This window comes from Podarcis tiliguerta (genome assembly GCF_965153285.1).
Source record: "Podarcis tiliguerta genome assembly, chromosome: 16".
Classification (NCBI taxonomy): Eukaryota; Metazoa; Chordata; class Lepidosauria; order Squamata; family Lacertidae; genus Podarcis; species Podarcis tiliguerta.
The window spans coordinates 16900317-16922009 of NC_139549.1; the positions used below are offsets into that span (position 1 = coordinate 16900317).

Consider the following 21693-nt stretch of genomic DNA (forward strand, 5'->3'; position numbering starts at 1 on the left):
CTGTGTAGTACTGTTAGGTACTCATCCAAAAATGAAAAAATGGCTTTCTACTCATGGCTGTGGGACTTGCTTATAAATCAAAAGATTGTCAAATTCCTTTGCATTATGCAAATTATTTGCTAGTTACGCTAATTTCTCTAACTCACCTGCACACTTCAGCTTATTGCGCTTATTTCCCAACTTCTAAAGAGCTCTAGTTGGCATACACATAGTTCTTCCCATTTTATCCTCACAACAACCCTTTGGGGTAGGCTACTGGCCCAAGAGCACTCAGTGCACTTCGTCATCGGGTGTGGATTTGAACCCTGGACTCCCAGGATCTAGTCAGGCAATTTAACCACTGCGCCACACTATCTGGAAAGATAGCCACGGGTAGGGTCCTTCAGAGTCCCCTTCTCCGTGTTAAAGATCCCGTTCAGTCTTAGCCACACCCCTCACCCTCATTTTACAAGCTGGAGCCCTCTGCCCGCCCTATTTCTCTTTTGGCCCTTCTTCCCACGAGGCCTTGCAACGCTCCTTCCGCCGTCGTGCTCGTATAGCGCCGCAAAGACCTCCTCAAGATGGCGCTCCACGCTCCCTCCTCCCTCCCGCGCTAGAAGACTTCTCCCCAGCCGGCTCATCTGCGCAGGCGTTGAAGTAGCCCTAGCTGCGTAGAGACCTCCTCAAGATGGCGCTCCACGCATCCTCTTTCCCCGCTTCTTCCCAGAAGCGGGCCTTCAGCCAACCCATCTGCGCCGGCGCCGAGCTCTCCCGGCGTGCACTGCGCTGCTTCCGTCGTCAGGCGGGCGGCGAGATTAGCTCCGTCAGCCGAGGAAGACGCTCGAGTGGCCAAGATGGCGGACGTACTGGACCTTCATGAGGCGGGCGGCGAGGACTTCGCCATGGACGAGGATGGCGACGGTAGGGAAAGGGGGGGGGGCTGATGAATTCTGACTTTGCTTCTCCCCAGTATTATTAGTGTTAACGGTTAATTTAATTCACTAGTCACAGCAGCCCTGTAAGGTAGGCTGGTGTGACCATTTCCTATATTGAGTAGAGGGTGGTGACGGTGGCGCTATCGTTTAGATGAGAAAGATGGAACGATTTATATACCGCTTAATCAAAATAAACAGCACCTTGAGGTGTTGAAGGCTTGAGGTACCCATTTTTAGGACCCTCCTTGTTTCTGTAATTCCAATAACTGTTTTTAATACTGTGTTTTTGTTGCTGTAACCCGCTCTGGGACCTTGGGGTGAAGGGCGAGTGAATTAATAATAAAATACATGGCTGAGGCCCTAGAGACAGAAGAAAGCAAGCGCTTGGAACAGCCCCGCATTGTAGTCTACTATTATTACCCCTACTTTGCAAAAGGGTCTGTCGTGGACTGTCCCCCGCCCCCGCCCAAGGCTGCACTGTATTGTTAGGAGACCTTCACAGCCCTGTACTGTATCCTTGTTTTGTAAAGGAGGGAAGCTGAGGACAAGGAATAAAAGTTTTACCTAAGGCCAGTTAGTGAGCTTCGTTTGCAGCAGTAGCCAACGTGGTGCCTTCAAGATGTTGTTGGACTGCAACTGCAACATCCGGAGGCCACACATGAACATTTTAGGAAAGCTTTCCTTGCAGGGTGGCTTACAAGTAATAGACTAATTACAATATAGAAAACACATGATTAAAAAAAGAACATGCTAGCTACAATACAGTAGGTAACAGGTCCATGCTAAATATTAAAACAGTTATGCTATACTTTCCCAATACATTCCTCTACTTCCTTCTGTGGGTTGATTCTGGTGTTGTTTTCTTCCCCAACCCCATTTCATTAGTTGTTTCCCATCTCAGTGGTTTAAGGCAGCCTTTGCTGACCTGGTGCCCTTCAACTACAACTCCCAGCCAGGTGGGTGAAGGCTGGAATAAGCTGCATCTCGCTCAAGGTTTCCTCCACTCCCAGGCAACATGTGTACATAATGCCTTGGATAGGGCTTGAGAGTGCATGCAGGTAGAGACATGACACCCATTTAGATAGTCACTTTGACCCAGCCTGTTTGATCTCTCTGCAGAAAGCATCCACAAACTGAAGGAAAAAGCGAAGAAGAGGAAAGGCAGAGGGTTTGGGTCAGGTAAGGTGGCTGCCTCATGTATGTTGCTTAGATGTGTGTGTTTATCTCAGAGGTTACGTTATTCGATTGTCTTCCCTTCCTTTGTCTGAAAAATATCAGTGGCAGTACAGTGGAACCTCATGTTACGTACCGTCCTCCTTACGAATGCTTCAGGTTATGAGCTCCACTAACCCAGAAGTAGATGCTCCCAGTTGCGAACTTTGCCCCGGGATGCAAGCTGGAGTCGTGCACCGGTGGCGCGGCAGCAGTGGGAGTTGCCATTCGCGAAAGCGCGCCTCATGTTAAGAACGGTTTCAGGTTACAAACGGACCTCTGGAATGAATTAAGTTTGTAACCGGAGGTACCACTGTATTGCCAGTTGCTTTGATCTGCCGTTGGTTGCCACAGGGGATCAGTGGGCTGCCAGTTATAGCTGGTCTTGCCGGGTAGCCAGATTTTGTTCTTACCACTGCCCTTAGAGGAAAGGGCATGGTGTTGTTTCCAACCTCACACTGAGTTTTCTCCATAGGCGTGTATAATTGCCCTCAAAGCAGAAAGGGTGTGCTCAACACTCATGCTTGGTTTCCAACTTGCCAGAGTGCAGGAATCACATTCATTGCTCCTGGACAGCTGCAACAGCCAGAAAAAGTGGACAGCCTTATGAGCAGGCTCTCAAGCTGTGGCTGTGAGGGGAGGTGGCTGCTTTCTGGGGGAGTTACTCTGTGGAGTGTTTGACCTCTGGGGGAAGCATTGGAAAGCACAGGGTTGTCATTTTGGAGGCACTCAGAGCCCCTTCCCTGAAGGAGTTTTATTAGGGAACATCATTGCAGGTGCTTCAGAGGGGATGACTGTGCAGAGTGTTATACTTTCTAGTTATTGGGACTGAGGATGTGAGATCTGGGTTGTGGTATCCCTGAGGGTGAAGCCTGGGGAAAGCTGTCTCTGCTGCTGATGTGTAATTACATGCCATTAACCTAAAATAAGGGTGTGGGTGTGTCGGGAGGGTTCCACAGCACCATTAGTGCTTTCTAAATCATATTCTGGTTGCTTTGCTTTTTGTTTCTTTGTGTGTTGGTGCATACAATCAGAGGAGGGTTCCAGAGCCCGTGTCCGTGAGGATTACGACAGCGTGGAGCAAGATGGGGATGAGCCGGGTCCCCAGAGATGTGAGTACGTGTCCAGAGAGCATGTTCTCTCTCCCATGTCCCGCCCAACCTAATTGGCCAATGGTAACCTCTCTTTCCTTTGCATGGGGCAGCCCATGTTGAGATGTGTTCCTCCAAGCACAGCTCATGACTCTTTTTTTGTCCTGCTCTTCGTTGTTACAGCGGTGGAAGGCTGGATTCTCTTCGTCACGGGTGTCCACGAGGAGGCCACCGAGGAGGACATTCATGACAAGTTTGCAGAGTTTGGGGAAATCAAGAACCTCCACCTGAATCTTGACCGGCGGACAGGTTACCTGAAGGTACAGGAGTGGATGCTTTTGTGTTCTTTCTGGAGATAGTCAAGGAACACACCTTAGTAGTGCATTGCTATAACTACCAAAAGCCTGAGATCTTCTCCCTGTGGCAGCAGGCACAGATAGGTTCTAGAAGCTGGGGGAGTGGGGGCTACCTGCAGGTTTCTCAAAAGAGCCATGGGACATGTACAACAGGCATTGAAAGGAAAGCATAAGAAGAGGAGGTTGCTTTTGTCAATATGTTGTTGCATTTTGTCAGCCTTATTTCTTGCCAGTGTGCTTGTCAGTGGTGAATCCTGCTACAAATAAGGTGTCCTGGGATCAATCAGTTAGTCTGACCAGGGGAAGTTTGTTCAGACTGCAGCAGTGGAAGAGAAGGAAAGCAAGGACTCTCCATCAGTTCAACTGAGAGACCAGCAACTTTTGGCACCTAGTGCTCTTGAACTGTTTCCCATTCCATCCAGTTGTTAAAATAACTGTATGACTAAGAATGTGAGCCTGAGTTTGCCCTTTTCCTTCTCCTTCCTGCTCTCTTTTCCTTCTGTATTATGTCCTTTAGATTTGGCTGAAGAACAGTCTAGAAACCCTTCCAATAAATGTTTGAGTGAATTATGTTTCTTCCCCTGAACGTCCTCGTATTTTACAGGGCTACACCCTGGTAGAATATGAAACGTACAAAGAAGCCCAGGCAGCCATGGAGGGACTGAATGGACAAGACCTTATGGGGCAGCCGATCAGCGTGGATTGGTGTTTTGTCAGGGGACCTCCGAAAGGGAAGCGAAGGTGAGATTTTCCCACTAAGAAGTGGGACGAAATTGTACATTTTTTTCTCACAGTGAGCTAAAAGGTGGTGCTTACAGCAAACTAATAATACTACAGCTCTTTTTCTGTCTTCTGTATATGTTAAAGCAGGAAAGCTAAGATGAATTTAATCAAAAGATCTGGCTGTTGTCTGGGCCCCGTTAACCTGCTTTTGCAAAACAATTTGAACATAACGGAAGACACACTTTACATACCCTTTTCTAATTGTCCGTAGTTTTTTATGTGTTCTGTTTTTTGTCTTCACGATCTCTGAGACTCCCTGCCACTGTTCCCAATTTCAGAAAGGGAACTGAGTCAAGGCTGCACAGTGGACTGATTATGCAGCACAAGCATGACCTGAACCCAGGGCTAAGGCACTGAGACTGATCGGGGGGGGGGGGTCTGTGTAATTGCATAAACAAGATTAAATTGCAAACATTTTTGGCTTTGGGGCTTGCCAGATTCTGGTCTTTTGCCAGCAGCAAGCTCTCTTCTTCATCTACCACTTCCACACTGTGTTTAGAGTTGCCCTCCATTTGTGGCTTTGGGGCATGATAAATGGAGTGCAGTTCTCCAGCAGATACTTCACGAGCCTCATCCAGTCTTGTTAACTTTCTCAGCTTTTGCTTATGGAGAGAAACTCAGCATAATTTAATGGACCTCTTTGTCTCCTCTCTTTCCTCTCAGGGGTGGCCGTAGAAGGAGCAGGAGTCCTGACAGAAGGAGGCGCTAAAGGTGGGGAGGGAGGTTCTGCTTTTTGCGATGCTTGTGATGTTAAGTCCAGGCGAACCAGAAGGAAATGCCCATCTGCACTAAGAAACCATATGCTCACATCTTTTTCTCCCCCCCCCCCCCAGTTAATTTTGTATTTACACAGTTTGACTATTTCTTAATTACTCTCAGTCTGATGTCTCAGTTTACATGAGATTTCCTGTTATTGGTGTCCTTGGACATACGTCCTCCTGTGTCTTGGTACAAGTCATTGTGCTTTTTAGTCTTTGAGAAGGGACAATCTGAAAGCAGTGTTCAGAATAAAAAGATAATGGACCTTTTTATATAAAACAATCCTTGTGTTTAACCTTTTTTCCTTTGCTTGGGGGATGTGTTCCAAGGTGGTGGGCCGGCTTCAGAGTGACTGTATTCTATCACCTCCCCTTTGCTGGGCTGTTGGCCTCTTTTGTGGTTGGATTGTCAAGAGCATCCATAAGAATTCCCAAGCAAGCCTTTTTTATCAGTCTGAAAAAGTTACTAGCCTGCTCACACTTGTCTACGTAAGTCCTTTGTGGCACATCAAAGGCCCGGGGGGGGGGGACCAGGGCTCCACATATTTATGTCACGCAAGTTTGTGTAGATTAGCAGGTTTTCATTTCTTTCACGCCACTTTCCTGGTGCATTTTTTTAAAAGCTTTTGGTTACAGAGCCAGAGAGAATGGGCTGGAACCAAGGGGGTAAGACTTCAAGACCCCCATAGCATTCTGCCTGCCCACCACACTTCATCCTGGCTGCCAGAAGCAGGACAATATTTGTTCAAAACAAGGGTGCACACAATGTCCACAGTTGCCCTCTTCTCATTTGTGCATTCATTTCTATTTATTTTATTACATTTTTATCTAACCTTTCCTCTAAGGAGCACAAGGGGGCATGTTTAGTTCTTCTGTTCCCCTTGTATCCTCTCAACAACCTAGTACAGTAGTTGAGGCTGAGCGGCTGGGCCCAGGGCCACCTAGTGAACTTCATAATCGAGTGAGGATTTGAACCCTGGTCTCCCAGGGCCTAGTCTGAAGCACAACACCACAGTGGTCCTCTTGTCATCTCATTCAAGGCAGAAAATCTGTCAGGGAAAAGATTCAGCAGTCTAATTTGTGGAGCATTTTCTTTTTCTTCTGGCAGTCTCTTGAGCCTGCTGGTCCACTGGGAGAAAACTCTGAAAGCAGCCATAAAGTAATGCCTTTTCATTGTTGTCAACCAAAAACTGAAGAAGTGAGTGATTTTCCACAGCCCTCAGATTTACCTTCAGGCTGGATACCAAGTGGGGAGAAGACGATAGCGAAGAGAAGGACTAGGTATAAAGGGAAAACCCTTGATTCTACAGTCGAAGAGTCATCGCTCCTGGGGCATAGATTTTCCAAGGGAGAATCGTCCTTGCTTCTCTTGCCTCTTACAGCCTTTGGTGCAGTGTAAGATCCCTGTCCACCAATCATGGCTTTTAACAAAGACTTGAGCAACACCCTTTCTGTTTCATTTTGTAGAACAACTGCACAATTCTTAGCTGGGGAGCGTTTTCATCACACGCATGCCTGCATCCTTTTCTCTCCCGTCACTCTGTGCCCTTCCTTTTCTTTTGTGTCAAACTTGAAAGCTCATTCTCTTGTGATTTCAGTCCCTAACAAAGGTATTGGTCTCCTGTTACTGCTAGACTTACCAGTCAGCAGATGGTATTCAGGGGTGTATCCCCTCTGATAATGGAAGTGGTACACAGCCTTATCCTCCAAGAGTGATTAGCTGTGATTCCTGCATTGCAGGGGATTGGACTAGATGACTCCTGGGGTCCCTTTCTTATGGTTTTTTGGATAAGCTGTTGATGAACAGCTGCTTCAATGAGGTGTCACAGGTAGCTTTTGGCCACTGGGTGGGGCTGTGGCTTTATTAGACCGAAACCATGCTCATTAGCAGGAAGGGATCTAGACATGTCTCCTGTTCCGTGCTTGATTGAAGTCACAGCATCTCCTAAAAGACAGCTAGAATGAAGAAAGAGCAGCCCGGTTCTAAATTGCTGGGAAGCAGATTTCAGGCCACATGCAGCAGGAACTTCCAGATGGTGAGAGGTGTTCAACAGCAGCCAACGAAGGAGAGCTTTCCACTTCCCAGGGCAGCTTGTTCTATTGCCTGTCTCAGCAGGGCAAGAGCCAGCAGAGGACTTTGCGTGAGTTGCAGGTGGCTGGAGCCAGGATCCTGAAGGAGGAAGGGATGCAATCCTTAGAGCAGATGGGGCTGCAGGGAGAGAGGGCAGGAATGCCTAGGATGCTGCGGGGGATTCAAGAACCCATGGAGGTTCTGAGGCATCACAGCAGTGAGGAGGAGGACGGTAAAGTTGAGAGGCAATAGTCTCAGCAAAGGGCAAAGCCTCCAGGCATTTTATTCCCAGGAGAAGCTGGAGGCAGGGGTGGACTTTGGTAATATGACAAAATTTGGTGCCTCCCACTACATATTTCTTATTTTCATGCCCTCTGCCCTCTCACTTTCCATTCTGCGGCCCCTCAGCTCACCATCCTAAATCTGACATTTCTGGAGGTTAGCTATGCAGCTCAGTGTTAAGCTATGGGACTCCCACTGGTGTCAGGGATGGCCACCAACCTAGATGGCTCTGGAAGAGGTTTGGACAAATTCATGGAGGACAGGGCTATTGATGGCTACTTTAGCAGGGTAGGAGAGCTGGGCGGGGGGAATCGCATCTGGCAACCAATGTGGCCCTTTGGTTTCAGATAGTACATGGGCAAAAACCCAAGGCACAAATTTTCATAGCCCTCTAGCGGCTATGGTGGCTCATTTACCAGAAGTAATGCATTTTGTGTTAACTCTGAAAGTGCATACTCGCTTCTGACCAAACTAAGCCTCCTAGAGCACAACATAAATCAGAAGGCAAGTTAAATGTGCATAAGATGTGATTGTACCATATTACTATTCCTGGGCAACTGCCTTTTTCCATAGCTGCAACACTAGAAGAGAAAAAAGGGACAAGAGAGAGGGTGCCTCATTGAGAAAATATTCTGTATTTGTTGGTCAGAGATTCGGAGTGTTGACTATTGCCATGGAAGCTCCTCCAGAGCTCAAATTAGGCTGCAACCAGCCACTAAGACAATTTGCCACCTGTAGCAAAGGACAAGATGTCGCCTACCTTTCTTGTGCAGAAGTTGACTGAGCTGACAGTTGTCTCTTACGCCGGTGCTTGTGACAAGACAGCAGGCTGGTTGGGACTGGCAGCTGCGTCCCCCAACACCTCCGCCTCTGAATAATTGGCACATGAGGCAGCTGCATCACTTTGCCAAACAGTAGTGCCGGCCTTCCACCCAACTTCCAGCAGTGAAAGCAAATCCCAGCAAGTGAGGTAATGGATCATGTTTTATCTGTGTGTTCAAATGAAGCTCTCCGCCATCTTCTTCCTCTTCAACCCCAGCTTTTTGACCCTCGCCAGCGCCGATTCCGGCTTGTGCTTCTTGGGCTCCCTCAGCTGCCTGGCAGCTCCCCCGCTGATGGTGGAAGCTCGGAAGGAGCCGGTGAGCACGGAAGCTCCCTCCATCTCCTTTTCCCTCCGAGGGCAGCAGCAGGCCTGCCCGCTCTCCGTCCGGAAGTGCATAGCGAAGAAGCCGTAGATCAGGGGGTCAAGGCACGTGTTGAAGAGGCCAAAGAGGAAGAGGATGTGGCTGAGGGATGGGGGCACCTGCTCCCTGGTCAGCATCTCCGGGGAGAACCAGTACCACAGGCCAAGCAGGTAGTAAGGAGTCCAGCAGACGACGAATGTCAGGACGATGACGGCAGACATCTTGAGGGTGCGCATGCGCACCCGAGGAATGTTGTTGTAGGAGCGGCGGAGGTGGAACTCCCTGGACTTTGGTGAACCTGGAGGAGGAGTAAGACGGTGGTGAGAGGCAAAAAGTAAAGGGTCTGGGGGAGTTGAGGAGTTGGAACATCCTGGCTGTGAGTCCTGCAAGACCTTCTCCCTTCCTTGCTGGCCTCCCTCCACCTTGCTTGGAGAACAGGTCCCTGCCTGCCTGACTCCAGCTACATATGTTGAGGCTGTCAAAGAACCAGAAACCATCTTAGAATGCCTCTGGGCTCTTGGGGTGGGGTATTGTTGAGGGTTTTTAAAAATATATATATATTCATTTTGTTTTTCAAATTAAAATTTTACAGTCACACGTGCAACGTACAACATAAAAACAAGATTCCAAGGAATCTCTTGGACTTCCCTCCTCCCCTTTGTGGGTCCTATTGCTAGTCATTTCCTTCTGCATCTTTTATGATAATCCAAAATATTTTACCTCTCCATTGTGTCCAAAATTCACCATTAAACTACAAGTGATATTCCAATCCTACTATTTACAATGGTTTTTAAGGTAACTTATGAATTTCCCCCATTCCTTCTTAAAATTTTGCTCTTCCTGATTTCTGATTTTTCCGGTCATTTTGGCATAATCCATCAATGTGATCTGCCATTCTTCTGTGGTAGGAACTTTATCTTCGTTCCATCTCTGGGCCCAGAGTTGTTGCGGGGTTTTTTGTTGGGGTCACAGTTGGAGATGCTTAATTGATACTAAGATTTGCACCTTTATTTTTAAAACTTATGGGGGGGGCGGGTTGTTTGATTTTCTTGTGTATGCTTTGATCCGGTTTTATTTCTTGCATATGACTGTTTCTGTTCTATTTTTTGTAACTGTAAATCTTTCTGTGCTGTAAGCTGCCTTGAGCATGGTTTTAAATATGGAAAGGCAGCATACAAATAAACAGGGAGGAGAGGGCTTATCAATGGCTTCTAGCCTTGATGGCTGTTCTCTACCTCCACCAATTGCAGGAGGGGAGGGTTCTGTGGTGCTCAGGTCCTGCTTTCCAGTTCCCCCAGGTTTCTGGTTGGCCACTGTGGGAACAGGATGCTGGACTAGATGGGCAGCTGGCCTGACCCAGCACGCTCTTCTTATGTTCTTATTAACAATTATTATTTATTATTAATTGAATTTGTGTACCGCCCTATACCCGGAGGTCTCAGAACAAAATCAAAATATAAAGCTACAAAATATAGAATGAAAATAAAAACAACCCAATAACACACCCACAAAAAACCCACATATTAAAAGGGCACATGATGTCAATAAAATCAACCAAAGGCCTAGTTAAAAAGGAACACTTTTGCTTGGTGCAGGCGTGGCCAAACTTGGCCCTCCAGCTACAACTCCCATCATCTCTAGCTAACAGGACCAATGGTCAGGGATGATGGGAATTGCAGTCCCCAAACAGCTGGAGGGCCAAGTTTGGCCATGCCTGGTGCCTAAAGGTGTATAATGAAGATGCCAGGCAAACTTCCCTGGGGAGAGCATTCCACAGACAGGGAGCCACTGCAGAGAAGGCCATCCTCTGGACCTCTCCGGAGCCACAATTCCTTAGACTTCAGCTCCCATCAACCCTGACCAAGGACAATCACCCACCCCTTTTGGGGAGGTACCAGGAAGATAGTTGGCACTCTGCAGGTTAACCTCACCGCAAGCTTTCTTCATCTTTCTCGAGATCTCCACGAAGATGCGGGAGTAGCAAAGGACCATGATTAGCAGCGGCAGGAGGAAGAGGCAGGAGAAAGTGAACATATTGTAAAGGGTCTCCTGCCAGTGAGCCTGGAAGCTCCCTACGGTGGCACATTGGATGAAGTAGGTGGGCTGAGACCGGCTGACAGTGTGGAAGACAAACACCTGGAGACAGGACCGTGGGGGGGGGGGGGGAGAGAAAGAGAGAGATCCATCAGAGTGCTCAGTCATCTAAAAAAATCCAGCAGGCATCTCAACGTAGTGGCTGCATTCACACAGCAGTTAATTCCATTTCCCCAACTGTTAATTCCCAGATTATATTTGGCTTTCATACAACTGTAAAAGCCACATCTGGAAAATTAACGGCTTAGCATCCATTTCCATTGGATTTGGTGGCGGGGGGGGGGAGCATTTACAGCCCCCCTTCACCCGGAAAATCGTGGGAGCAAAGTGACAGAATCTGGGGCAGGATACCAGCATGTGGATCTTTCATGTTGTTTTTGTGGGGGAAGAGAAGCAGGCATTGCGGAAAGCATAGGAGACTAGCGACATCTAGTGTCGCACGTCTGAAGTTTGGCTTTATGATAATTCTTTATTGTCCCATTATCTATGGGTTGTTTTTAGGCGCAAATAATTAATATATAATTCAATGTCAATCCCCTCTTGGAGAAAAGCTATATACTTTCTTTTTATTTTAAAATCCGGAGAAAATAGCATTGGACAACAACCAGCATTGCACCAGTGAGCATAATATGAAACCTGCTGGATCAGGCCAAGGGCCCACCTAGTCTGCCCTCTTGTTGTCACAGTGGCCAATGAGATCCTTGACCGCCAAGGTCTTCCTAACCTACCTCACAGGGTTGTTGTGGAGATTAAAGGAGAAGCGGGAAGAACTGAATTTGCCACCTTGAGCTCCTTGGAGAAAAGGATGCGATATAAATGCAAATAATGCATATATATATATATATATATATATATATATATACACGCCAATAAAATAAATAGCACCTACCTGAGGTAACGCTAGAACCAAACTCAGGACCCAGGCTACAGACAACATGACCTTATTCTTCCTCTTGGCCTCACTGACACTGAGTGGGTGCAAGATGGCTGCCCTGCGGTCCAGGCTGATCACCACAGTAACGAAGGCCGAGGCGTACATGGCCACAAGTTTGAGGAACATGAGAAACCGGCAAGCCAGGTCACCCGCATACCACTGGACAGTGACATTCCATGCTGCATCCAAAGGCATCACCACAAAGGTCACCAGGAGATCGGCAGCCGCCAAGTTCATGAGGAGAATCCGGAGGTGAGGCCTACGCTGGTACTTCTGGGTGACAGTCCAGAGCACAGCAATGTTGAAGCAGGCAGAAGAGAAGAAGAGGACCACCGTTATGGCAACGCGGACTTTGGCTGCAGTTGAGAAAGTGGGCAGTTGGAAGACCTCCTCTCCCAGAACACTGCTGTTGGTGGTCCCCCCATTGGACAAGAGCTCCTCTAGGCCGTTGGGTTTCCATTGACTTTGGTTGGACGCGATGGGTAGCCCAGAACCCACCATCTTGCTGAGCTTCATCTGGGTGGTGGTGGTGTTCATTGGGCCAGTGTCAAGCTTTCCCGAGATGGAGATGGTGTCCTGCCCCAAACAAATACACGGATCCTAGTTGGATGTGGGGTTCCCAGTTGGGCTGGGCCCCTACCAGTTCCCAGGGAAGCCCTTCTCTTCCAAGACTGGGGCAGATCTGGCAGGTATAGGGCATGGTTCCCTTGTTCAGACAGAGCTTGAGCTACCCAACTCTGCTCCAAATCGAATGGTGGCAAGGTGTCCTTTCTGTTGGGTCAGCTGACCAGCTACACCTTGCTGCCAGGTGAGACCTCTCTTTGGGAGGTCCAGAATCCCTTGTCTTTGATTTTTGTATTTCCAGTCCCAAATACTCTATTAAATAGAAGAGATTTGTCTACTTAATGTAGTTCTAATGTTGTGGCCATGTCAGGAACACACAGTTCAGTCAGTGGCCAAGATGGTGCCTTCTCAAGGATTTCTCTGTGGTTTATCTGGCCTCCGGGGGAACAGTTCACAGCCCACACATTTCTTTTCTCTTCAGGGCAGTTTTAGTGCCTCTTAAAGCACTGAAGAAGGAGAGCACAGCCCAAGGACCTGCAGCGGGGACAGAATACAGATCAGCTTAGTTCTCTTTGCCATTTCCACCACTACCACCCTGCTCCCTCCTTCCAGGGGCATTTTAACATGTTGCCTAAAAATCAGTATCTAGTGAATTTAACTTTTACGTTTGCAAATGCCGGGATTTTGACTTAAAACTTTAGGTCTTGAGGGACACATTTTAATAATCATCATCATCTCTTGGGACAGTATCCAACAAATTGGGGATATATATATATATATTGTTGTTTAGAGAAAAGGCAAGTAAGAGGTGGCACGCTGGAAGTGTATAAATTTATTTGTTTCATAACTTCCTTTACCAACCTTTGCTGGAGGATCACAGGGAGGTGTGCAATAGCAAAACACAAAAATACATCAACATAGTAACAAACGAAACCATCCACTGCAGGGCATCAAGAATGATTCTCCTGGTGCCTAAAGTTATATAACAAAGGTGTCAGGCGAGCCTCCCAGGGAAGAAGATTCCACAAGCAGGGAGCCACTGCAAAAAAGGCCCTTTGTGTTACCACCGTCTGGACCTCATGTGGATGAGTCAAACGAAGAAGGGTCTCAGATGATGAATGCAGGGTCTGCGTCCGTTCATATGGGGAGAGGTGGTCCTGGAGGTATGGTCCTGAGCCATTTAAGGCTTTATTAGGTTCAAAAGGGACGCGGGTGGCGCTGTGGGTAAAAACCTCAGCGCCTAGGACATGCCGATCGCATGGTCGGCGGTTCGAATCCCCGCGGCGGGGTGCGCTCCCGTTGTTCGGTCCCAGCACCTGCCAACCTAGCAGTTCGAAAGCACCCCCGGGTGCAAGTAGATAAATAGGGACCGCTTACCAGCGGGAAGGTAAACGGTGTTTCCGTGTGCTGCGCTGGATCGCCAGATGCAGCTTGTCACGCTGGCCACGTGACTCGGAAGTGTCTGCGGACAGCGCTGGCTCCTGGCCTCTAGAGTGAGATGAGCGCACAACCCTAGAGTCTGTCAAGACTGGCCCGTACGGGCAGGGGTACCTTTACCTTTTTAGGTTCAAAAGAGCACTTTGAATTGGGCCTGGAAACTAATTAGCAGCTATTGCAATCGGGCCAGGATTGGTGTAATATGCTCAAACGGCAGACATTAGGCTGCCCCTCTCCAGGCCACCAGCCGAAGCTGATGGAAGGCGCACCATGCCACAGAGACCACCTGACCTCAAGCGACAGCAAAGGATTCAGAAGTACCCTCAAGCTGTGAACCTGCTTGTAACCCCATCAAAAGCAGGCAACCTCTCATCTATCTGGTCTAGGGAACTGCCCACTAACATTGCCTCAGGCTTATCTGGACTGAGCTTCATTTTGTTGGCTCTCATCCAGTCCAGCACTTCCACTGCCTCACCTGCAGATGTAAAGGAAAAGCAGAGCTGTGTCACCATATTGCTGACAACATGCTTCAGAATTCCAAAAGACCCCACTCAGCGGTTTCAGGTAGATGTTAAACAGCATGGGGGATAGAATGGAACCCTAAGGAACCGCACATTGAAGGCTCCACTGGGCTGAAGAGCACTCCCCAAGCATGGCCATCCAAGAAGGACCAGAATCACTGCAAAGCTGTGCCACCTACCCCCCAAATCAATCGTTTCAGAAGGATACCGTGGTCGAAGGTATTGAAAGCTGCAGAGAGGTCAAGGAAAATTAACGGGGACATATTTCCCCGTCTCTCTTCCGACAGAGGGCATCGTACAAGGTGACCAAAGCAGTTCCTGTGCCAAAATGAGGCCTAATAAACCCCAACTGAAACAGATTTAGAAAATGGGTTTCCTCCCAGAGTGCCTGGACCTGCCAAGGCATGGGATGGCAGAAGTGGACGGAGGAAAGTTTTGTGTCTCAGAACACTAGAACTTGTGGACATCCCATGAAGCTGAACGCTGGAAGATTTGTGACAGGCAACAGAACACACTTCTTCATATGCAGTTTCAATAGTTAAACTTTGGAACTCGCAACCACAGGAGGCAGCGATTATTTTCTTACGAATTTTATTAATCTTTTTATTTATTAAATTTTATGCCACGTCAGACTGTCGGTCTGTCTACCTCAGCACTGCCTACTCTGACTGGCAGCATCTCACTTGGTTTTCAGTCGGGGAGATGGCATTGGGAATTGAACCCAGGACCCTGTGCATGCAAAGCCTGAGGGGGAAGAAAGCCTGATGCCCTGGAGATCTGTTGCAAGGTTTCCTGGAAGGGTGCTTCCTTCCTGCGTTCTATAATCAGATACCTCTTTGTGTCTTCCCCAGTTCCTAAACTACCCATCCTGTTCAACGAAAAAATTAATAGACTCCCAATTAAAATGCAACGCCCATCCTTGAGGTTTTGTCGCAGACACTTCACCCTACCTGCCCACACTGGCGCTTATTTTTAGCTTAGCTGCTGTGGTTTCTAGCTAGCCAGCCGCGGATTTATTGAGTGCAGCCGGAGGAACAATGGAGAGAAGCCTGAGATAAGAGGAACAAGACGGGCCCTGAGCTATTTCCAGCAGCTCCCAGTGGGTAGCCAAGCATGCAAAGGGGATACCTCTTTTCCTTCCCACCTGCCTCCTCCTTTGCCAGGGATGTTTCCTGAGAAGAGTTCCAGTGGCTGCGAATCCTCATCAAATGTTGGGCTGAAATGAGCAGGTGTTACAGGAATTCTAAGGTCTTATATATACAGTATATAAAATAAATGTACAAGGCAAACACGTAAGTATATAAACCACGTGTCTGAAATAGTGCAGGAGAACAATCCTGAAGCCATTTTGACTCTCCCAAATTGACCTCAAATATTTCTCTGCAAGGTGGAAGGAAATGGGAAAAGCTTTCCAATTGTCTTTGGGCTGTAGGGGCTTACAACTCCCTGTAAATACAGTCTGGCAAGTATCTGTTAAGCTGAGCACATTATCGATATGCGATATGCGTAAGAGATTCAGGAACTAAGTATTTACCCTCTGAAAGGAATGGCCAGGCTACCCAGAAAAGGCAATCAGATAAGGCATTATCAGGTATCCTGGCAGACAGGAGAGAAGCAGCACACTCAAATTTCTACTGGGGACCACCTCTTTCTGTGATGTATGTATGATGTTTTGGGGGGTGGTCTTGAGCTGCAGGGTAGGCAATTTCAAAAGTCTATACAGCGGTACCTCGGGTTAAGTACTGAATTCATTCCGGAGGTCCGTACTTAACTTGAAACTGTTCTTAACCTGAAGCACCACTTTAGCTAATGGGGCCTCCTGCTGCCACCGCGCCGCCGGAGCATGATTTCTGTTCTCATCCTGAAGAAAAGTTCTTAACCTGAAGACTATTTCTGGGTTAGCGGAGTCTGTAACCGGAAGCGTATGTAACCTGAAGCGTATGTAACCCGAGGTACCACTGTATAAGAGCTTGCACACCAATGTTCGGGGTTCCTCTCCTCCCTCCCTGCGTGAGGTGAGCAGGGGACCCTGTAGCAACAGTTTAACAAAAATCATGCTTACTAGCTGCTTTGCTTCAAAGGCTGGCCTCTGTTATTTTCCCCTACTGATAGAAAACCTACATAAGGACTCTTTACAGGCTCTTGGATACCCATAAGGGTTAAAGGAGCAGTTTTTTCTTATAACAAAGGGAAGCGGGAAACCCTGCAAGAGGATACAGACACACCCTCCCAAATGCAGACATAGCTATGTTGCTCTGCTCACTTCAGCCTCAAAGAAAAAAAAGATACTGAGAGATGGAACAGGTCCAGAAAAGGAAAACCAAAATTATCAAGGGGATAGAGAGACTCCTCAATGAAGAAAGATTGTGGTTGTCTGAGGCTTTTTAGTTTAGAGGAAAGGCCAGCAGCGATACATGGCATGGAGAAAGCAAAGAGAGATTTTCCCTGCTGTATAAACTAGATCTGGTGAACATCCAGTGCAGCCGAAAGGAAAGTCCTTCATGCTGCACATTGTTAAACTATGGAACTCCCTCCCACAGGATCCAGTAGCGGTCACCAGCTTGGATGTCTTTAAAAGAGGATGGGGACAGATTCATGGAGGACAAGGCTATCGATGGCTACTAGCTCTGATGGCTATGCTTCGCTGCCACGGTTGGAGTCAGTAACGCTTCTGAGGACTGGTTTCTGGAAACCACAGGGAGGGAGAGCTGTGCTCCAGTGCTCAGGTCTGGATGGCCCCTGCGAGAACAGGATGCTGGACTAGATGGGCCTCATCCATCAGGGCTCTTGTGAATGCCTTGCAATCATTGTTTCTCATAAAGCTTGGTTTCCGGGCCCTTGATCATCCTGGTCACCCTCCAACTTGTCCATATCCTCCTTAAACTGTGGTGCCCACAGCTGGACTCAGGGTTCCATGCAGGGTTGGATCAAGGCAGAACAGAGCGGCACTATGACTTCCCTAGATCTGGATGCTGTTTTCCTGTTGATGCAGCCTAGAATGGCATTAGCTTGTTTTGCTGCTGCATCACACTGTTGACGCATGTTAAGCTTGTGGTCTGCTAAGACCCATAGATCCTTTTAATGTGTTCTGCTGTCCAGCCAGGGGTCCCCCATCCTTTTATTTGTGCATCTGGTTCTTCCTGCCTATGTGTAGAACCTCACGTTTGTCCCTCGCATCTCCAGGTAGGAAGGACCGCTGTCTGAGACTCTGGAAGCTGCTGCCAGTCAGTGTCAGGCATACTGAGGTGGATGGACCAAGAGTCTGACTCAGTCTAAGGCCGGTTTTATTGGAGGCGAATTTTCCCTGGCGGCAGACGACAGAACCACAAGACTGATGCAAAATACTCAGACTAGAGTTTTATTACTGCTATACAAACACAAAGCAGTAATACTGCTATACAGTATTGCTATACAGTACTGCTATACAAACACAAAGCATGTTCTCTTTCTGCAGGCAGTTGCAAACTGCAACTTCTCTCTTTATACACATCACCAGCTGTGCCTAATTAGCCTGGAAAACCACACCCAGAACTCATAGAAAATGTCCTTAAAGTTATCTGCACCCTTTTCCTGTTTCATGATGAATGATACCTAACCGGTTTCTATAATTCTAATAGCCCCAAAGGGGTGCTGCTGGTATGAAAAGATAATAGCTTGATCTTCCTGACACAACTTTCAGGCTCTCATTGACTGCAGAGTATCCATTCTCTGTACCCAAACCATCTGATTTTTTTACTCCCCAACCTGCCCCTTTTTTTTTTAATAGCTAACCTGACGAAGAATGCAGCAGCAGCACTCAAAGGCCTGAGCATTACTTGGTCCCTTAATTATATTTAGGGATGGTGGGCAATTGGGTTGGTTTCACATTTTAGTGTGACCTTACCCGATTTGCACTTTCCAGAACAATGTGCAAATCCAGAACTCTGCTACCTTTCAACGCTTCACATTTCCTGAATTCTGCAATGTGGGTTTTCCAGCCAAAAATGTGGATATTAGGGCAATGCATACTTAAGAGCAGGTCATAAATTTAATAGTGGTGGCAGTAATAGTAGAGAAAGTAGCATTATAATAAAAATTGCTTGCAAAAATATTAGGAGAAATGTGCAACAAAAGTTGAGAGTAATTGAAATCCACAGATCTGGCCGCCCTTAGTTCTGCTGCGCTCCTGCTTTTTTTATATGAACTGCAACAAGCATCCACCAATGTACATGGCACAGGGTTGTCCATTTTTTCACCCCCTCTAGGTAATGAAAAAGCTGAGTCAGCCCAAACTCCCATGCCCACTAAAGGCCACCAACCTTCAAAACTGTGGTGCCTTGGACCATCACCAAAGCATGTACAGAGCGCAGAACGTATTTTCACCTAGAAACGGGACCTAAAGGCAAAGTGCCTCTGAGCATGTGCAGAACACTTGCTCTCTATTCAGGGAACCAGCTTTCTGGAATCTTTTCATCACAACGTCAGGATTCATTGTGATCTGTGGAGCGGAAAATGGGCAGTTTTGAGCTGCGCAGGCATTTGTACCCTCGATTCTCAGACCAGAATCTGATATTTATGGGTGAAGAATATTGGGGGCAAGACACCCTTCAGTTAGGGATTCTTTAACTGTGATTCCTGCATTGCAGGGGGTTGGACTAGATGCCTCTTGGAGCCCCTTCCAGCTCTATGAGTCTCTGACCCAGGAATGCCGAAAAGGTGGCCCCTTTGTGACAACAACCAAAACTATGTGAGGGAACTCCTAGGTGGTCATAATAACCTCTTTCACCAGTGCTTCGTACATCCAGTTGGAGCACTCACACTGAACTGGGGGGGAAATGGGGGAGATGGGCCGTGGGACCCCTGAACCCTCCCGGCAGTTGGGGTGCTCAAGAATTTCCCCAAGCCCCAGAAAAGCCATGCGCACCATACTACCCATGCAGAGCCCTCCATGTGCGAGGTTTTCGAACCAAAAGCGACCCACACGTGACCCACCAACATCCCTCCTGCCCATCTTTGAGCTGTTTCTTCGGAAAGCCACCAGTGGGTCAGGTTATGCTCCCCCACCCCAATCTCTTTCCCTAGTGGGGTGCCCACAGCCACTGTCCCCGCCATCCCCATGGCTTTCCTCCAGATGGGACACTCGGCCTTACTCACCATCCTTTTGCTCTGCTCCTTCCGCAGTTCCATGGGCTGCTGTTGCTGCAGAGAAATGGGGAGGGGGGAGGAGAAGAGGGGGAGGGAACCCTCCCAAGAACAAGGCAGGGGGGCTGCTGAGTTCCTCTCTATCCCCTTAGTTCCTCTGATGCCAGAGGTTTGCTTTGGGGGCTGTGTCTTGCGCCCGATGCCATCGCGGGATAGCAAGTGGCCGTGGTGGATTCCCAATGTTACAGCCTTGGTGGAGGTCACTGCAGAAGCAGCGCTGCTTCCTTCAGTGTCCTCCTCTCTCTCCCTCTCCTCCCTCCTTCCCTCCCATCTCCACCTTTTCTATTTAAAGGTGCCACTTTCTTTTCTTTTCTCTGTCCCTCTCTAACAACCCAGACACAGCGCAGATGGCCAGCAACCCAAGGGGGGGGGGCTTTTCTCCCAGCCTCCTCAGTCTGTTCCCACTGGGTACCAGATGCCAGCTGATCACTTTAGGACACAGTGCAGAGAAAACTCTCTGCTTTGCAAAGGGCCTCTTAGGCTTCTCCGGCACGTTGTTTAAAAGCAAGAATTTGTTGCAGACAATGGCCAGCTTCTAACTTTCTTCGGCATCCTGGGAACTGTTGAGCGACACCAGGGAAGCGCAGCGGGCAAAGGTCGTGAGCCGTGGGTCAGGGCTGATGTGACAGCTCGCATCTCATGGCAAATTCATTAAAGGCCGTCTTAGACGCTGGAGCAGCTGGCTTATTTTCAACCCTGAACTTGCTGGTCTCACATGGCGTCCCCTTTGGGCAGCCATGAGTATTGCTTCCATTGTGAAGCACTTGTTTCTATGTACAATATGGAGGTGCCGCAGCAGCAGCAGCTGATCCTAAGCCTCTGCTGCCTTGTGGGACATATTCGGGAGAAGAAAAGGCTAAGGAGAAAAGCTACACAAATCCAGAGCGGAATCCCTAAGGATGGCGTCCTATACTCCTCCTTCCGGAGACTCTTGGTGCCAAACGTATACAGTGGTGCCTCGGGTTACAGATGCTTTAGGTTACATACGCTTCAGGTTACAGACTCCGCTAACCCAGAAATAGTACCTCGGGTTAAGAACTTTGCTTCAGGATGAGAACAGAAACTGGGCAGCAGCAGCGGGAGGCCCCATTAGCTAAAGTGGTGTCTCAGGTTAAGAACAGTTTCAGGTTAAGAACAGACCTCCGGAACAAATTAAGTTCTTAACCCGAGGTACCACTGTATTGCTCTGCTTTGCTTTGGACCACATCAGCCAGGCCGAGGCAGGGGTGGGGGTCTTGTCATCTGGGCAGGGGCATCTTACCCATAGAGGCTAGTGGTGCAGGGCGCCAGGGTGCCAAGTTCTGGAGGGTGCCAGGGAAGAGGCAGAGGCTGAAAGCGGCGCCTCCCAGCACCAGCTTGCCGCCTTCACCCGCCTCTGCCATGCCACGCTGAAGCAGTCCGGAGCCTCCATCTACCATGGCCACCATGGTACAAAGCGGCCAGCTGAGCCGGAAGGTGCCGCGTCCTCCCTAAAAAAGCACTGTCCTCCCTAAAAAACTCTGGGAAGGGGGGGTGTTGACGCTGGAGGGAGCTTTGCACCACGACGCTGGATATGCATAAGACGGCCCTGCATCTGGGCAGCCCAAGACCTCCATGCACACTGACCAGGATTGTGCCCCAGGGAGGTTACTTTAATGCTAACACACTGGCTTGACTTCACCCCAGGAGGCGCACTCCATTGTCTCTTGAGACCAACAGATGCCAGCAACAACAAGGATAGTTTGCTGGCCACGTGTGCATTTTATACGTCCTTAAATCACGGCACCATCAGGCCCTCAGGGATAAAAACACACTTGCTTCTGTTGCCCTGGCACTTAGAACACATTTGTTGGGGAATAACCAGCCCCATTTTGTTGTAGAAAAAGTTAATAGGTATTTTGGAAAGTCGAAATGATGAAATGAGCCTCTGTAACCATGCATGTGCCTGGTTGGTTGCCCCTTGTTTATTTATTAGTTGTTATTAGTGTCGCAGAGGGTCAGTCTAGATGGTTCCTAGGGGTCCCTTCCAAACCAGCAACTATAAGAGCCAACCCCTAGGGGCCGAGGTCCCTTCGGGGCCCCCAATAAAATATTTGAAACCTCCCTCCCACCAGTTAATGAGCTTTGCCATTCCAATTGTGTGTGTACAGCATCTTATTATTGATTGTGTGGGGCAGAGCTTGCCCCTGTCCCATATTTTATTCAAGTTGGCCCCCCTGCCTGCAATCCTGTATCCAGTGAGGTTTAGGCGCTAGAGGAAGAGACAGGTCAGACAAGTTCTTTTGTTAAGGCAATGGCCTTAAACCAAGCAGCGAAGTATGGCCATTTGCAA

General features: G+C 48.4%; 2 protein-coding genes across 6 annotated transcripts; one reads left to right on the top strand and one right to left on the bottom strand.

Moving 5' to 3' along the window:
• Positions 1-742: 742 nt before the first annotated feature.
• On the top strand, positions 743-5397 carry RBM8A (RNA binding motif protein 8A). The gene is made up of 6 exons (XM_083417244.1): positions 743-900; positions 2034-2093; positions 3161-3238; positions 3401-3537; positions 4178-4314; positions 5020-5397. The coding sequence occupies exons 1-6, from the start codon at positions 834-836 to the stop codon at positions 5063-5065; spliced, it is 525 nt and encodes a 174-aa protein (XP_083273370.1). The 5' UTR covers positions 743-833; the 3' UTR covers positions 5066-5397.
• A 2686-nt stretch (positions 5398-8083) lies between these two features.
• LOC310666418 (gonadotropin-releasing hormone II receptor-like) lies at positions 8084-20168 on the bottom strand. 5 transcript variants are annotated; one of them, XM_083417179.1, is made up of 5 exons: positions 19335-20168; positions 18577-18678; positions 11635-12777; positions 10583-10787; positions 8084-8949 (listed from the first exon to the last, which is right to left on the bottom strand). In XM_083417179.1, exons 3-5 carry the CDS (start codon positions 12214-12216, stop codon positions 8465-8467), a joined length of 1272 nt encoding a protein of 423 aa, XP_083273305.1. In that variant the 5' UTR covers positions 12217-12777; positions 18577-18678; positions 19335-20168; the 3' UTR covers positions 8084-8464. The 5 variants fall into 5 exon arrangements, with proteins under 5 accessions (XP_083273305.1, XP_083273304.1, XP_083273303.1 ...); XM_083417178.1 differs by lacking the exon at positions 18577-18678; XM_083417177.1 differs by lacking the exon at positions 19335-20168 and having other exon boundaries at positions 18577-18761.
• Positions 20169-21693: the final 1525 nt, after the last annotated feature.

Bases quoted from the DNA above. Each gene is read 5' to 3' on its own strand.
- RBM8A (XM_083417244.1), top strand. From the start codon at position 834: ATGGCGGACGTACTGGACCTTCATGAGGCGGGCGGCGAGGACTTCGCC. The intron at 901-2,033 runs GTAGGGAAAGGG...ATCTCTCTGCAG, and splicing joins CATGGACGAGGATGGCGACG to AAAGCATCCACAAACTGAAG. The intron at 3,239-3,400 runs GTGAGTACGTGT...TCGTTGTTACAG, and splicing joins TGAGCCGGGTCCCCAGAGAT to CGGTGGAAGGCTGGATTCTC.
- LOC310666418 (XM_083417178.1), bottom strand. From the start codon at position 12,216: ATGAACACCACCACCACCCAGATGAAGCTCAGCAAGATGGTGGGTTCT. The intron at 10,788-11,634 runs GTAGGTGCTATT...TCCTGTCTCCAG, and splicing joins TGGTTCTAGCGTTACCTCAG to GTGTTTGTCTTCCACACTGT. The intron at 8,950-10,582 runs GTGAGGTTAACC...CTCCTCCTCCAG, and splicing joins AAAGATGAAGAAAGCTTGCG to GTTCACCAAAGTCCAGGGAG.